The 15409-nt window shown below is 38.1% G+C and overlaps 1 protein-coding gene across 8 annotated transcripts in view; it reads left to right on the top strand.

The window, feature by feature from the left end:
• The window catches only part of LOC136845715 (uncharacterized), an 893447-nt gene that overhangs the window by 871222 nt on the left and 6816 nt on the right, over positions 1–15409 (top strand). For 7 of the 8 annotated variants that reach the window (XM_067115907.1, XM_067115902.1, XM_067115900.1 and 4 more), the window contains 2 exons: positions 13114–13794; positions 13984–14127. In XM_067115907.1, coding sequence (XP_066972008.1) covers positions 13117–13794; positions 13984–14127 — 822 coding nt within the window. In that variant the 5' untranslated portion in view covers positions 13114–13116. Of the gene's footprint in view, positions 1–9535; positions 9557–13113; positions 13795–13983; positions 14128–15409 lie in introns of those variants that run through there. The other variant, XM_067115904.1, reaches the window with a different exon arrangement.

The following is a 15409-nucleotide window of genomic DNA, read 5'->3' as shown; positions in this document are numbered from 1 at the left end:
CTGTGGAAATGACTGCAGTTAGTAAGATTTATTTGAAATTCTCAAAAGCTTGAGAATACTTGCTCTAAATAGTTCTGCTACACACGCCAAATAGATTTCGTTCTTTAAACCGTGACTCATTCTTTTGATATACACAAGGAAATGCTTTTTTCTTTATAGAATATCGTTATTAACCATACGGAGTGAAAAGAAAATGATTCATTTTAAAGATGTACGAAACGTTTTGAAAAATTCGTTTGAGATCGTTAGAAATGTCGTGAAGAAAACTTTTTTATTCAAAAATTTGACACGGTTACTGTCGTATATTATCCAGTACTTGTCGAAACTACTTGAAAGAAAGAAATATATATTCTCCATAATGGTTGATGAAAACACACACACAGTTTAGTCAACTCGTCTCTTCTGCGGTAGAAATATATTCTCCATAATGGTTGATGAAAACACACATACAGGTCAGTCAACTCGTCTTAATGGTTGATGAAAACACACAGTTCAATCAACTCGTCTCTTTTGTGGTAGAAATATATTCTCCATAATGGATGATGAAAACACAGTTCAGTCAGCTCGTCTCTTCTACGGTAGAAATATATTCTCTATAATGGTTGATGAAAACACACATAGTTCAGTCAGCTCGTCTCTTCTGCGGTAGAAATATATTCTCCATAATGGTTGATGAAAACACACACACAGTTCAATCAACTCGTCTCTTCTGCGGTAGAAATATATTCTCCATAATGGTTGATGAAAACACACACAGTTCAGTCACCTCGTCTCTTCTGCGGTAGAAATATATTCTCCATAATGGATGATGAAAACACACACAGTTCAGTCACCTCGTCTCTTCTGCGGTAGAAATATATTCTCCATAATGGTTGATGAAAACACACACAGTTCAGTCACCTCGTCTCTTCTGCGGTTGAAATATATTCTCCATAATGGTTAATGAAAACACACACAGTTCAATCAACTCGTCTCTTCTGCAGTAGAAATATATTCTCCATAATGGTTGTTGAAAACACACACACAGTTCAATCAACTCGTCTCTTCTGCAGTAGAAATATATTCTCCATAATGGTTGTTGAAAACACACACACAGTTCAATCAACTCGTCTCTTCTGCTGTAGAAATATATTCTCCATAATGGTTGTTGAAAACACACACACAGTTCAATCAACTCGTCTCTTCTGCGGTTACACATGGGAATGAATTGAATAGAAAACATGGAAAGCCGGTGAACGCACAGCATAAGCGACATTGATCGGCCTCCTAGGATAAATAAGCAACGACGTGCAAAAGGATACGTGAGAGAGGAAGAGGGAATGTTTGTTTTACGGAACGGAAGTTGACGACGCAGTTGCACCAGACCCATCCTTTATGAAAAAGTTTAGATCCCAGCGTATAGTGATGTTTTTAAAAATCATTATTTACTTAGATTCCAGCGGAATACTGTTGGGCATATCAAAACTTCCCCAAGGTTCAACAACCGTAACACTGACGAATTTTCCAGTGTAATCCTCACTTACAATTGGCTCATCTGGACTGTGGATGATTAATTTTAAATGAAAAGAATAATTATTTTTAAGAATTCTTTATATTTTATTACGAAGTGCGCACCTAACATTGCCGATCACCCTTTTTTCATCTTGGTAAAATGTGTTGCTCATCACGAAGAGCTTGCTGTGATGGTGCATATTGACTTGCTTTACTCTACTGCGGATATACCCTTAAGCAGTAATTTCTGTACTCTCAGTAATCTACGGATACACCCTTAAGCAGTAATTTCTGTACTCTCAGTAGTACTGAAGGTATGCACTCCTCATTTAAGTACTGTCAGTACCCAAAACCCGTCCCGATTGATTTCCAAACATTTGAAATCTGTCAATCTGTATGTGGGCAAAGTCTAAGTAAATGCTGCCGTGTCCGTTGTACTGTCATGCTCGTAAATACTGTAGTAACAGACTATCTGGAGCGATAACTTCGAATATGGTAAGAATTTCAGGCGCATATAACAGAGCAAAATAGTGGGAAGCTTTATTGCAGGAATTTATTTTAATATTTAATTCACCAAAGGGGAATTTATAAATGATGAATGGATTAGTACTGCCAGGTCTTGATCCCTCAACTCAGTTACCTTCCAATGACTCCAGTCAATGGTCTACCCACTGAGCCATCCAGAGGGTATAAGTTAATGCCGAATCTGCTGTACTTGTTTACCCATCGAGAATGGGGAAATTATTCTTAACTTCGGTATTAACCCACCTCCACCATGATAGCTCATTGGTATGTTTGGAACACAGCTCTTATTATGAAGTTTTTATCACACCGTGGTTTATGTACAATCATGAAGCTACAAATGTTGTTTAATATCCAATTTACGCCACTTCGGGAATATTCCTGATTGGGAATTATCACCAAAGGGGAATTTATAAGTGATTAATGGATCAGTACTGATGGGTCTCGATCCTTCGACGCAGTTACCTTCCAATGACTGCAATCAACGGTCTACCCACTGAGCCATCAAGAGAGGTATAAGTCAATGCCGAATCTGCTGTACTTGTTTACCCGTCGATAGTGGGGAAATTATACTTAGCTTCGGCATTAACCCACCTCCACCATGATAGCTCATTGGTAAGTTTAGAACACGCAGCTCTTATTATGAAATCTTTATCACACCGTGATTTATGTATAATCATGAAGTTACAAATGTCGTTTAATATCCAATTTACGCCAGTTCAGGAATATTCCCGATCTGGAATTATCACCAAAGGGGAGTTTTATAAGTGATAAATGGATCAGTACTGCCGAGTCTTGATTCCTCGACACAGTTACCTTCCAGTGACTCCAGTCGACAGGCTATCCACTGAGCCATCAAGACAGGTATAAGTTAATGCTGAATCTGCCATACTTGTTGACCCATCAAGAGCAGGGAAATTATACATAGCTTCGGCATTAACCCACCTCGGGTCTCGATCCCTTGACACAGTTACCTTGCAATGACTTCAGTTGACAGTCTACCCACTAAGCCATCACGAGAGATAAAGTTAATGCTGAATCTCCTGTACTTGTTTACCCATCTTGAGTGGGGAAATTATGCTTAACTTCGGCATTAACCCACTTCCACCATGATAGCTCATTGGTACGTTTGGAACACGCAGCTCTTATTGTGAAGTTTTTGTCACACTGTGATTTATATATAATCATGAAGCTACAAATTTCATTTAATATCCAAGTCACTCTACTTCGGGAATATTCCCGATGGGGAATGGGGGAATTTTATTAGTGATAAATGGACCGGTATTGTTGGGTCTTGATCCCTGGACACAGTTACCGTCCAATGACTCCAGTCGATGGTCTACCCACTGAGCCATCAAGAGAGGTATAAGTTAATGCCGAATCTGCTATACTTGTTCACCCGTTGAGAGAGGGGAAATTATACTTAGCTTCCACCATCACTTATAAAATTCTCCTTCGGTGATGGTTCTCCATCCGGGATATTCCTGAAGTAGCGTGAATTGGATATTGAACGACATTGGGAGCTTCATGATTATATATAAATCACGGTGTGATAAAAACTTCATAATAAAAGCCGTGTGTTCCAAATGTACCAATGAGCTATCTGGTGAAGGTGGGTTAATGCCGAAGCTAAGAATAATTTCCCCGCTCTCAACTGGTAAACAAGTACAGTAGATTCTGGATTAACTTACACCTCTCCTGATGGCTCAGTGGATAGACCGTCGACTGGAGTCGTCGGAAGGTAACTGTGTCGAGGGATTGAGACCTGGCACACACACACACAAATGGATGTATGATATGATTATGTATGTATGTGTGTGTGTATGTGCCACAGTTACTCTGAAATGCATTGTGCAATTTCAACCAAACTAGGTATGCATATAACTTACTATCTAGAAATCAGCACTGTGGGAGGTAAGGCATCACTAGCACCAAAGGGCACCAAAAGTGGGGAAGGGCTGCTCGTGAAATGGGCTGGTTATGCCTTTAGACTTAGTAATTTTACGAATTTATCATACCTTATTTCGGTATACACATGACTTACTACCTGGAAAAGAATACTGTGGGGGCACCAAAGGCAGTGGGGGTTGAGAAGCGGGTGACAGAGAGAGTGAGAGGGAGAGGAAGTGAGAGAAAGTAAAGGAGGGCCGGTGTTAGGGAGAAGAAAGAGGAAAAGAGACGGAGCATTGGAGAGAGAGAAAGATAGAGTGAGAGAGAATGGAAGTGAGAGAGTAGAGGGGGTGTTTGGGAGAAGATAGAGGGAAAGAGACAGGGAGGGTTGGAGAGAGTGAGAGAGAGATATATAGAAAGAGAGAGGAAGTGAGAGAGAGTAGAGGAGGTGTTAGGGAGAAGAAGGAGGGAGAGAAAGATGGGGAGGGTTAGAGAGAGAGGGGGAGAATGAGAGAAAAAAAGAGCAAGAGAGAGAGGAAGTGAGAGAGAGTAGAGGGGGTGTTAGGGGAGAGAGAGGAAAAAGTGAGGGAGGGTTGGAGAGAGAGAAAGTTTATCAGTTGTCATTCAGAGTTATCAAGGGCAGTGCCAGGTTGGTCAGCTAGTAGATATATAATTGGATGTATATATGTACAGTATGTGTGTGTGTGCCACAGTAATTCTAAAATCCATTGAGCAATTTCAACCAAACTCGGTATACATATGACACTATCTAGAAATCTGATTGAGCAATTTCAACCAAACTTGGTATACATATGACATACTATCTAGAAATCTGCACTATGGGAGTAAAACATCACTAGAACCTAAGGGCACCAAAGGAAGGGGAGAGGGCATCCCTGAAATGGGGCTGGTTCTGCCAGTGAAATGGGGCTGGTTATGCCTGTAGACTTAGTAACTTTATACGAATTTATCATACCTAACTTCGGTATACATATGACTTACTATCTGGAAAAGAATACTGTGGTGGTAAAAAGTTAAGTATACCTTAGTTTTACCAGACCAATGAGCTGATTAACAGCTCTCCCGGGGCTGGCCCGAAGAATTAGGCTTATTTAACGTGGCTAAGAACCAATTGGTTACTTAGCAATGGGACCTACAGCTTATTGTGGAATCCGAATCAAATTATAGCAAGAAATGAATTTTTATCACCAGAAATAAATTCCTCTAACTCTTCATTAGCCGGCCGGAGAGTCGAACTCAGGCCTAACGAGTGCAAGGCCACAACTCTACCGACTAACCCAAGGAAGAGCTTGTGGCGGTAAAACATCATTGGCAACAAAGGGAGGTCGGGGTTGGGAAGGGTGTGGCAGAGAGAGAGTGAAAGGTAGAGGAAGTGATAGAGAGAGTGGAGGGGGTTTTAGGGAGAAGAAAGAAGGAAAGAGACAGGGAGGGTTGAGAGAGAGAGAGAGGGAGGAAAAGAGTGAGAGGAAATGAGAGAGTGAGAGGGGGAAGAAGTGAAAGAGAGAGAGTAGAGGGGGTGTTTGGGAGAAGAAAGAAGGAAAGAGACGGAGGGTTGGAGAGAGGGAAAGAGAGAGTGAGGGGAAGAAAAGAGAGAGAGTGAGAGGGAGAGGAAGTGAGAGTAGAATGGGTGTTAGGGAGGAGAAAGAGGGGGAAAAGTGAGAGAGAGAGAGTAGAGCAGGTGTTAGGGAGGAGAAAGAAGGAAAAAGTGAGGGAGAGTTGGAGAGGGAGAGAGAGCAAAAGTGTATCAGTTGTCATTCAGAGTTATCCCAGGCAGCACTGGGTTAGTCAGGTGTATATATATATATATATATATATATATATATATATATATATATATATATATATATATATATATATATATAAATGAATGTCTTTTACTGTAATGCAACAGTATAATATGAAGATAAAAAGGCCCATAAACGCTATTTGAACATTGCAACCATATATTTCGAGCACTTCCTTCTGGGCCCCTGTTCACTGGTAAAATATGGACAGATGATATGTTACAAGAGTATATATACAAAGAATATGTAGGTGTAGCAGTAAGTCTCCATTGGTATGCAGGTAACCGTTTCCCAGGAAGGATGGAAATTAAGCAATTCCCTGGTGATTTTAGGCGTCATTAACTCCGTCTGGCGATGCGTCTGGTGATCGTATTTTCTGAACACTTGCTTAAGAAGAGGCCGTAGGATTAACTCGTCGATGTCATCCGATTTCCAATCTCCCGACAGGTTCATAATGTTGGTTTGATTGATAATAGCAGATTCCAGCATCTTCTTTTTGTATGGACAGTTACTTTTGACTCCACCCCACTTCAGTTTATAGTATGGTCTTTATCCCTGATATGTAGGAAAATCCTCGAACTCTCTGAAGCATGCTGCACTGATCTTTGTGCTCTGTTAATCTTTGCGAGATGGATCTACCCGTTTCCCAAACATAAATCTCATTTACAGTTGCTGTATGGAATCTTGTGAACTCCGGCTTCTTCCCCTTTTTTATTCAAGTATACGTTAATGAGTGAGCTCCCGATGGATTTGGGATATTGGAAAATAAAAGGATTATTAGACCTGAGGTGTTCTCTGGCTTTTTGGATGTTTTCGTCGTACGGAAGCTTTAATTTTGTTGTTAAAGTCTGTTGTCTGCTGTGAGTGGGACCTCTGTAGTATATTTTATTCACTTTGTTAATAGCCTTCTTGATAATTTGTGGATGATAGAGCAGTTGTGTTAGGTGTTGGCGGATTGTGTTGAATTCTTTATCTAGGTATCCATTTGAACATATTCTAATCCCCCGGAGGAAGAGGTTGCACCCTACTGTGATCTTAGACATCGTAGTAGCGTAGGAAATGAATATAAGAAACAGCGAAAGTGGGTTTTCTATATACTGTGAAAGCATATCTGTTGTGTTCTCTTATGATCAGTACATGTAGGAACGGCAATTTTCCGTCCTTTTCCCATTCTGTTTTTAATTTAATGGTCGGAACTATCGAATTTAGTCTATTAAAAAATTCGCTGAAGTTTCCCCAGCTATTGTCGCAGAAAGTAAAAATATCATCTACGGTATCTAAGACAGATCATATTACAGGGTTTGATAGACGACAAAATTTCTGTTTCAAAATATTCCTTACACAGGTTTGCTAGAAGGGGGATAGGGGACTGCCCATGCTATAGCCAAATTTTTGTATGTAAAAATTACCATTGAAAGAAAACACTTTTTCAGTTATACAGAGGTCGATTAGTTTTAATGTTTTGTCTATGCCAAGAGGAAAATGGTCTTCATATGGTTGTAACTTCCTCTTTAAAAAAGACAACACGTCGGCGATCGGGACTTTGGTAAATAATGACTCGACATCTAGGCTGAGCAGTTTGATTTTATTTGAGGGTATATTTAAACTTTTAAACTTTTCTATAAAATCCTCTGCATGGTTGACGTGGGAGGATGAGAAAGTACCTAGAAAGGATGATAACAGGTCTGCAAGCCATTTTGACAATTTACACATGAAAGAGCCCCTGCTAGATATTATGGGGCATAAAGGAATCCCATCTTTATGTGTTTTGGGGAGGCCGTGAAAATTAGGAAGAGTGGGGTTGATCAGCTGAACGCCTCTAGAAATTCTGCTTCTTCTTATTACACCCTATGGTTCTGACTGATTTGTTTAATGGGGCAGCTGTAGTTGTTGTGGGATCTTTCGTCAGCTTATCATGGGTCTCCTCATCGTTTAAAAGTTCTTGAACTTTATTGATATGTACAGTATGTCTCCTTATCTAAGAGAACTATTTTCCCGTCTTTGTCAGATTTTGTGATTATGATATCATTCCTTTTCCTTGGCCTAACTAACACATTTTGGAATCTTTTCGGAAGCGAATTTTTGTTGTTTTGTTGCTCCAAGACCTTTAGCAAAATGCCTTTGAGACATGCATCTTTTTTGTCATAATTTTGTTTTGCAAAATGTTCATCAAATGCAACTAAGAAATTAAGATTACTCTCGGGACCTGGTTTCAGAGCGAATGAAACTCCAAGATTTAAAACCGTCTGTTCTTCTGCAGTGGGGGGATGGTTAGAGAGGTTCAACACATTATTGGGTAAGCTAAGATTATTCCATACGCTGTTCCTAATCAATCTTCTTAATTTGGTGTGCAAATTTCTGGAGTGGGTCCCACTGTTTTCAATAGCGCCTGATAGCACAAAATAGGAAAGATATCTGTACGTACCTTCATTCTTGCGCAGGAGGCAAAGCGACGTGGCTAGCTCACTTATCTTTCTTCTCATCACATAGATGTCTTGGTGTGTGGCATGTGCTCTGTCTTGGAGGATGGAGTCCAGAAATGGGTCTGAAGTCGATCTCCATCGCAGCCTGGTTGAAGCCAAAAATCTGGCATAAACTTTGCTGTTCCATAATGGGCAAAAATGAATGTCTTTTACTGTAATACAACAGTATGATATGAAAATAAAATGGCCTTTAAAAAACTATTTGAATGTTGTAATCACATATTTCGAGCACTTCCTTCTGTGCCCCTGTTCACTGGTAAAATATGGACAGATGTGTTATAAGAGTATATACTTTATACAAAGCATATGTAGGTGTGGCATTAAGCCTCCGTTGGTATACAGGTGACCGTTTTAGGAAGGATGAAAATTAAGCAATTCCCTGGTGTTTTTAGGCCTTATTAACTCCCGTCTGGCGATGTGTCTGGTGTTCGTATTTTCTTGAACACTTGTTTAAGAAGAGGCGTGAGGATTAACTCGTTGATGCATCCGATTTCCAATGTCCTCCTGACAAGTTCATATTGTTGGTTTGATTGATAATAGCTGATTCCAGCATCTTCCTTTTGTACGGACAGCTACTTGGAACTGGTTTTCAAAAATTAGCAGTCCATACAAAAGGAAGATGCTGGAATATGCTATCATCAATCAAACAAACAACATGAACTTGTCCATAGGGCATTGGAAATCAGATGACATCGACGAGTTAATCCTCATGCCTCTTCTTAAGCAGGTGTTCCAGAAAATATGACCACCAGATGCATCACTGGACGGGAGTTAATGAGATCTAAAAACACCAGGGAATTGCTTAATTTCCATCCTTCCAGGGAAATGGTCACCTGCATACCAGTGGAGACTTACTGCCACACCTACATATGCTTTGTATATATACTCTTGTAACATATCATCTGTCCATATTTTACCTGTGAACAGGGGCACAGAAGGAAGTGCTCGAAATGTGTGATTGCAATGTTCAAATAGCATTTTATGGGCCTTTTCATCTTCATATTATACTGTTGTATTACAGTAAAAGACATCCATTTTTGCCTATTATGGAACATCAAAGTTTACGTCAGATTTTTGGCATCAACCCAGCTGTCAAGCACATCTTTAGATGGTATGAATGAGTAGTTCATGGGTTACACAAGTGGAAGAGCCAAAAATATTTTCTACAAGAATGCCTGCAAAACAAGTTTCTCCCAAGATGTATGGCTTCACGTGATGGACATCGACTTAAGACCCATTTCTGGACTCCATCCGCACATTCATTCCTCCAAGACAGAATACATGCCACGCACCAAGACATCTATGCGATGAGAAGAAAAATAAGTGAACTAGCCAGATCGCTTCGCCTCTTGCGCAGGAATGATGGTATGTACAGATATCTTTCCTATTTTGTGCTATTGAAAACAGTGAGACCCACTCCAGAAATTTGCGCACCAAATTAAAAACACTGATTAGAAACAATGTATGGAATAATCTTGGCTTGCCCAATAATGTGTTGAACCTCTTTAACCATCCCTCACTGCAGAAGAACAGACGGTTTTAAATCTTGGTGTTTCATTCACTCTAAAACCAGGTCTCGAGAGTAATCTTCTTAATTTCTTAGTTGCATTTGATAAACATTTTGCAAAAAACAATTATGACAAAAAAATGCATGTCTCAAAGGCATTTTGCTAAAGGTCTTGGAGCAACAAAACAACAAAAATCGCTCCCGAAAAGATTCCAAAATGCGTTAGCTAGGTTAAGGAAAAGGAAGGACTTCATAATCGCAAAATCTAACAAAGACGGGAAAATAGTTCTCTTAGATAAGGAGACATATATATCAGTAAAGTTCAAGAACTTTTAAGCGATGAGCAGACGTATGGTAAATTAACGAAAGACCCCACAGCAAATATTGATGCCTAATTTAACAAATCAGTCAGAACCATAGGGATTAATAGGAGGAACACAGAATTACTACAGGCATTCAAGACAATCAACCCCTCTCTCCCTTATTTTTACGGCCACCCAAAAACACATAAAGATGGGATTCCTTTACTCCCCATAATATCTAACAGGGGCTCTTTCATGTGTAAATTATCAAAATGGCTTGCAGACCTGTTATCATCCTTTCTAGGAACCTCCTCATCCTCCCACATCAAACATGCAGAGGATTTTTACAAAAATTTAACAGTTTAAATATCCCCTTAAATAACATCAAATTGCTCAGTCTAGACGTCGGGTCATTATTTACCAAATTCCCGATCGCTGACGTGTTGTGTTTTTTAAAGAGAAAGTTACAACCATATGAAGACCATTTAACTTTTGGCATAGACAAAACTCTAAAACTAATCAACCTCTGTGTAACTAACAACGCATTTTCTTTCAATGGTAATTTTTACAAACAAAAATTTGGCTATAGCAGGGACAGTCCCCATCTCCCCTTCTAGCATGGAATATTTCGAAACAGAAATTTTGTCATCTATCAAACCCTGTAATATGATCTGGCTTAGATACATAGATGATATTTTTACTTTCTGCAACAATAGCCGGGGAGACTTCAATGAATTTTTTAATAGACTAAATTCGCTAGTTCCGACCATTAATTTCAAAACAGAATGGGAAAAGGACGGAAAATTGCCGTTCCTACATGTACTGATCATAAGAGAACACAACAGATGTGCTTTCACAGTATTAGGAAGCCCACTTTTACTGTTTCTTATTTTCATTTCCTAAGCTACCACGATGTCTCTGTAAAGACCAGGTAGGCTGCAACCTATTCCTCCGGGGGCTTAGAATATGCTCAAATGGATACCTAGGTAAAGCATTCAACACGATCCGCCAACACCTAACGCAACCGCTCTATCCACCACACAATATCGAGAAGGCCAGTAACAAAGCGAATAAATATACTACAGAGGTCCCACTCACAACAGACAAATAGATTTAAACAAAATAAGGCTTCCGTACGACGAAAACATCCAAAAAGCCAGAGAACACCTCAGGTCTAATAATCCTTTTATTTTCCAATATCCCAAATCCATCGGGAGCTTTCTCATTAACGTATACTTGAATAAAAAAGGGGAAGAAGCCGGAGTTTACAAGATTCCTCACAGCAATTGTAATGAGATTTACGTGGGAAGACGGGTAGATCCATCTCACAAAGATTAACAGAGCACAAAAGATCAGTGATGTACACTTCAGGGAGTTCGGGGGTTTTCCTACATATCAGGGATAAAGACCATACTATAAACTGAAGTGGGGTTGAGCTGGTTTTCAAAAGTAGCTGTCCATACAAAAGGAGATGCTGGAATTTGCTATCATCAATCAAACCAACAATATAAACATATCAGGAGGACATTGGAAATCGGATGACATCGACGAGTTAATCCTCGGGCCTCTTCTTAAGCAGGTGTTCCAGAAAATACGAACACCAGACTCATTGCCAGACGGGAGTTAATGAGACCTAAAAACACGAGGGAATTGCTTAATTTCCATCCTTCCTGGGAAACGGTCACCTGCATACCAGTGGACACTTACTGCCACACCTACATATGCTTTGTATATATACTCTTGTAACATATCATCTGTCCATATTTTACCAGTGAACAGGGGCACAGAAGGAAGTGCTCTAAATATATGGTTGCAACATTCATAAAGTGGTTTATGACATATATATATATATATATATTTATATATATATATATATATATATATATATATATATATATATATATATATATATATATATATATATTAAGAAACTTGAAATGAATCACTAAATCAGTACAGAGTTGTCCAAGGAAGGGTAATTGCTAATGTCTCCTTATCTGACCTTTCGAGTTATTTAGAATTTAGATAAGCATGCACTTTAATTGAGCCAAAGGAAATGTCTCAGATATTTACTTTTTAAGGAAGTGTAAATTGTAGTTATTATTGTCTTATTCATTGGAAAACTAAGACTGTACACTCTTAAAAGCACTTCAAAGAGACTGGATATTATCCTTACCTCTCATACATTACATTTTTGTATTAGGCTATAAAGGGAAGCTGCTTATTATTTATGACAGCATTCTTATATTCTACTTTCGATGTCATTTGAAATGATGTACTTAAAAGTGGAATGGCAAAACAGTAATACTGATCAATTATGCCATCATTACATCTAGAGTTGTCTAGTTTCGGTTGCACTCAGTGAATTCCGGTTTGAGTAATTCGTGTTTGGCTTGATTTTGAAAAGAGCCAGTTAAAAAATGGAGTCATATAACAACAAAGTCAAAGTTAATAACTCATATGTTCCTGATGATCTTTTTGAATCATTAATATGGACATGGTACATCCATAATCTTGTGGGAAGAATAGAGATGGTTCCTCTATGTTTTTAATTCATTGTTTCTCTGACAGTTTACGCAAAAAATAATATAGGCTAGCTGCATGGTGTTGTTTATTTCCTCTTGATCTTGCCAATTTATTGGAAAAAGAAATGTTCATACTCTGCTAACAAGAGTAATATTTTTGTGGTTGAATTTAAGTGTATGTTAATTAACTCTCGGTCCCATATTCTGTCAGCAGTTAACTCATTTAAGTCATTTAGGCTAACTGATCTATGAAAATGTAAAAAGTATAAGACTTCACCACGACATCTTTGTTTTTGTTTTGTTTACAATTGTTCTCTTGTTGTAGCTATATATAGTAAAATGTTATATAGCATTACCATTAGAACTTTATATTAGTCAGTAGCGTCTGACAAACCAAAAGAATGTTTGATTTAGTTTTGCTATATTACATTTGATCGAATACAGGACTCTAATGACTGCATGCTACTTTAAGCTAGGAGAAGGAAAACAAAAACAAAAAAAATAATTTAATTCTTTATGTAATGGAGTGTAACATCATTTACGTTTGATATGGTATTCTTATTTTCAAGTTAATTCATATTGTTGCAGGAAATGGAGAGTGTTGATACTTGCCAACTGTGCTATGAAGTTTATGATGAAGAAACAAGAAGACCTCGTATCCTGCCCTGTGGCCACAGTTACTGCACCGACTGCATAAGCAAGCTAATTATGAATGGTAGACTTACATGCCCAGAGTGCAATACAAACGTCGTAGCTTCAGATTCATCACAAATTCCTGTAAATTATGGGATGGAAAGGTGCATTTCTGTTATGAAAGAAAAGAAGTTTTGCACCATTTGTAAACTACAACCACCAAACAAAATTAGAACAATGCAAGACATGATTGATTCACAGAAATCAAGTGCCCTTAATCTACTTCTTTCTTCTGAAGCTTTGGAGAGTCAGTTATCAAATTATCAACAGTTTCTTGAGAACAGCATAGAAAAGCACAAAGAATTGGCTATAAAGTTGCATGAAAAGGCTGTCTGGCACGAATCTATTGTAAAAAAAATGACAGAAGAACAGGAAAAGACAAAGGGATCACAGGAGCAAGTAATTCTTTATAGCGAAAACATGAGAGCTAATTTACCTGAACTAGATTGTGCAGACAGTAATAAAGCTATTTCCATTGCAGTTGCCAAAGTAACTGAAACTTTTGGTGACCTTACTAATTGTCTAAGCAAATGTCAAGCAGAACTTCCTCACCCTAGCATTGCACTTTCACAGAAGGTAACTTTATCTAATGTTAATAAATAAATAAAGAAAGGATTTTATATGGTTATGCCCAAAACTTGAGCCCATCATTTATGTAGGTAATCCATATCTGTTAATTGAGGATAGAATAATGAAATAATTTCATATTTGTTTATGTTACAGTATTTGTTGTAAATTTGAATAAGAACCTGAATTAAATAACAGGGACTGATGAAGAGCGTGGCGGTGTTACATGAAGAGGACTCCCATAAATATGAAGAAGACTTCTGTGCTTCCATTTTGTCAAGCAGCCATCTCACAATTTTAGAAAAGTTGACTTTGTGCAGCAAAGGGAAAATTTCATTCACTGTGAGTATTTAAAATGGGCCATTACTTTCTAAGTTCATGTTTGTTTTTTTCTGTAATCAGAAACTCATCTTCCATTTTTCTTTTTCTTTTCTTTCTTAATAAAAACTTTAATAAAGTGAACATTGTTATCTCTCTCTCTCTCTCTCTCTCTCTCTCTCTCTCTCTCTCTCTCTCTCTCTCTCTCTCTCACCGATGGGAACTGAGCTTACATGAGAGGTGAGGTAGGATGACTCATAACCCAAAATCAGTAAACGTTTTTTTTATGGAAAATTCACAAGGTTTGTTTAAGGATGCTCACCTTTATATAGTTATTAGTTTAGCTTAGTTTTGCATTAAACTTTAGAGTGAAGGCTTGTCAAGATTTCCGCTCTTTTAAATTTGAATGTAATATTGGATGAAGGAAATGAGAAAATTATGTTTAATATCTTATCCTTATAAAATTTCTTACATAAATTCTTTCCACTCTCCTTGATAGATTGGAAATTTATATTTTAAGGCCATGGAAGAGCAGGTAAACGAAGGGCTGGAATGATGATGCAGATTCATATATCACACTCCCCATGGTCTGTAGTGCTTAAGTTTCCCTTGTAAAGCTCAGTGTAGTAATATCCCCATAGGGCTGCCCCAGTGCTTGGAAGTTTGACCTAAATTCCATAAATCCAGCATTTTATTGGCATCAACGATAATAAGCTTTATAGGCATGCTCTTGAAATGAGGTATCCAAATATGTGATAAATTTGAATTCATTGTGGAGGAGGGGCATGCGTGCATCGATGTCAAAAGCCACTTTTCTCTTATTGGTGATTCTCTTAATAGGTTAACAAAGTCCAAGAAGCAAGAAACTCCTTGTTGCTTTTGTCCCGAAATTTTGTTCATTTTGCTCTCTCTTCTTTTATAGGTTTTGATGCTTCATCCATGTTGCTGTAGGGTATTGGTATTTATTTGCAAAATTCTCTCAAATTCCCTGAATATTTGTACATAATCTTCCTTGCCAGCCTTTGTTTTCCTTGAATAACGTCTGTCCATTATCGACATCTCTTGGAAACTTGATGAATTATGTTTGCTATGTCTTTTGAACTTATAGAATTGTCATGTAGGATATAAAGCCTAATTATGAAGTTAAAGTTAATGTACTTTTATTCCAGTTTCGTTAAGTATCGATCTTTTGAGTGATGATCACTGGCTTTGTTTCTCTAAAGTATCTTTAGGTAGCATTAATACTGCACTTAGTTTTTATCTTATTTTGTACTGTTTATTATCTATAAATGTATCTGTATGCTCA

Source organism: Macrobrachium rosenbergii, chromosome 14, assembly GCF_040412425.1.
Source record: "Macrobrachium rosenbergii isolate ZJJX-2024 chromosome 14, ASM4041242v1, whole genome shotgun sequence".
NCBI classification, from domain to species: domain Eukaryota; kingdom Metazoa; phylum Arthropoda; class Malacostraca; order Decapoda; family Palaemonidae; genus Macrobrachium; species Macrobrachium rosenbergii.
The sequence above is the reverse complement of the archived record's forward strand: the minus strand, read 5'-3'. Positions and strand labels throughout refer to the sequence as shown.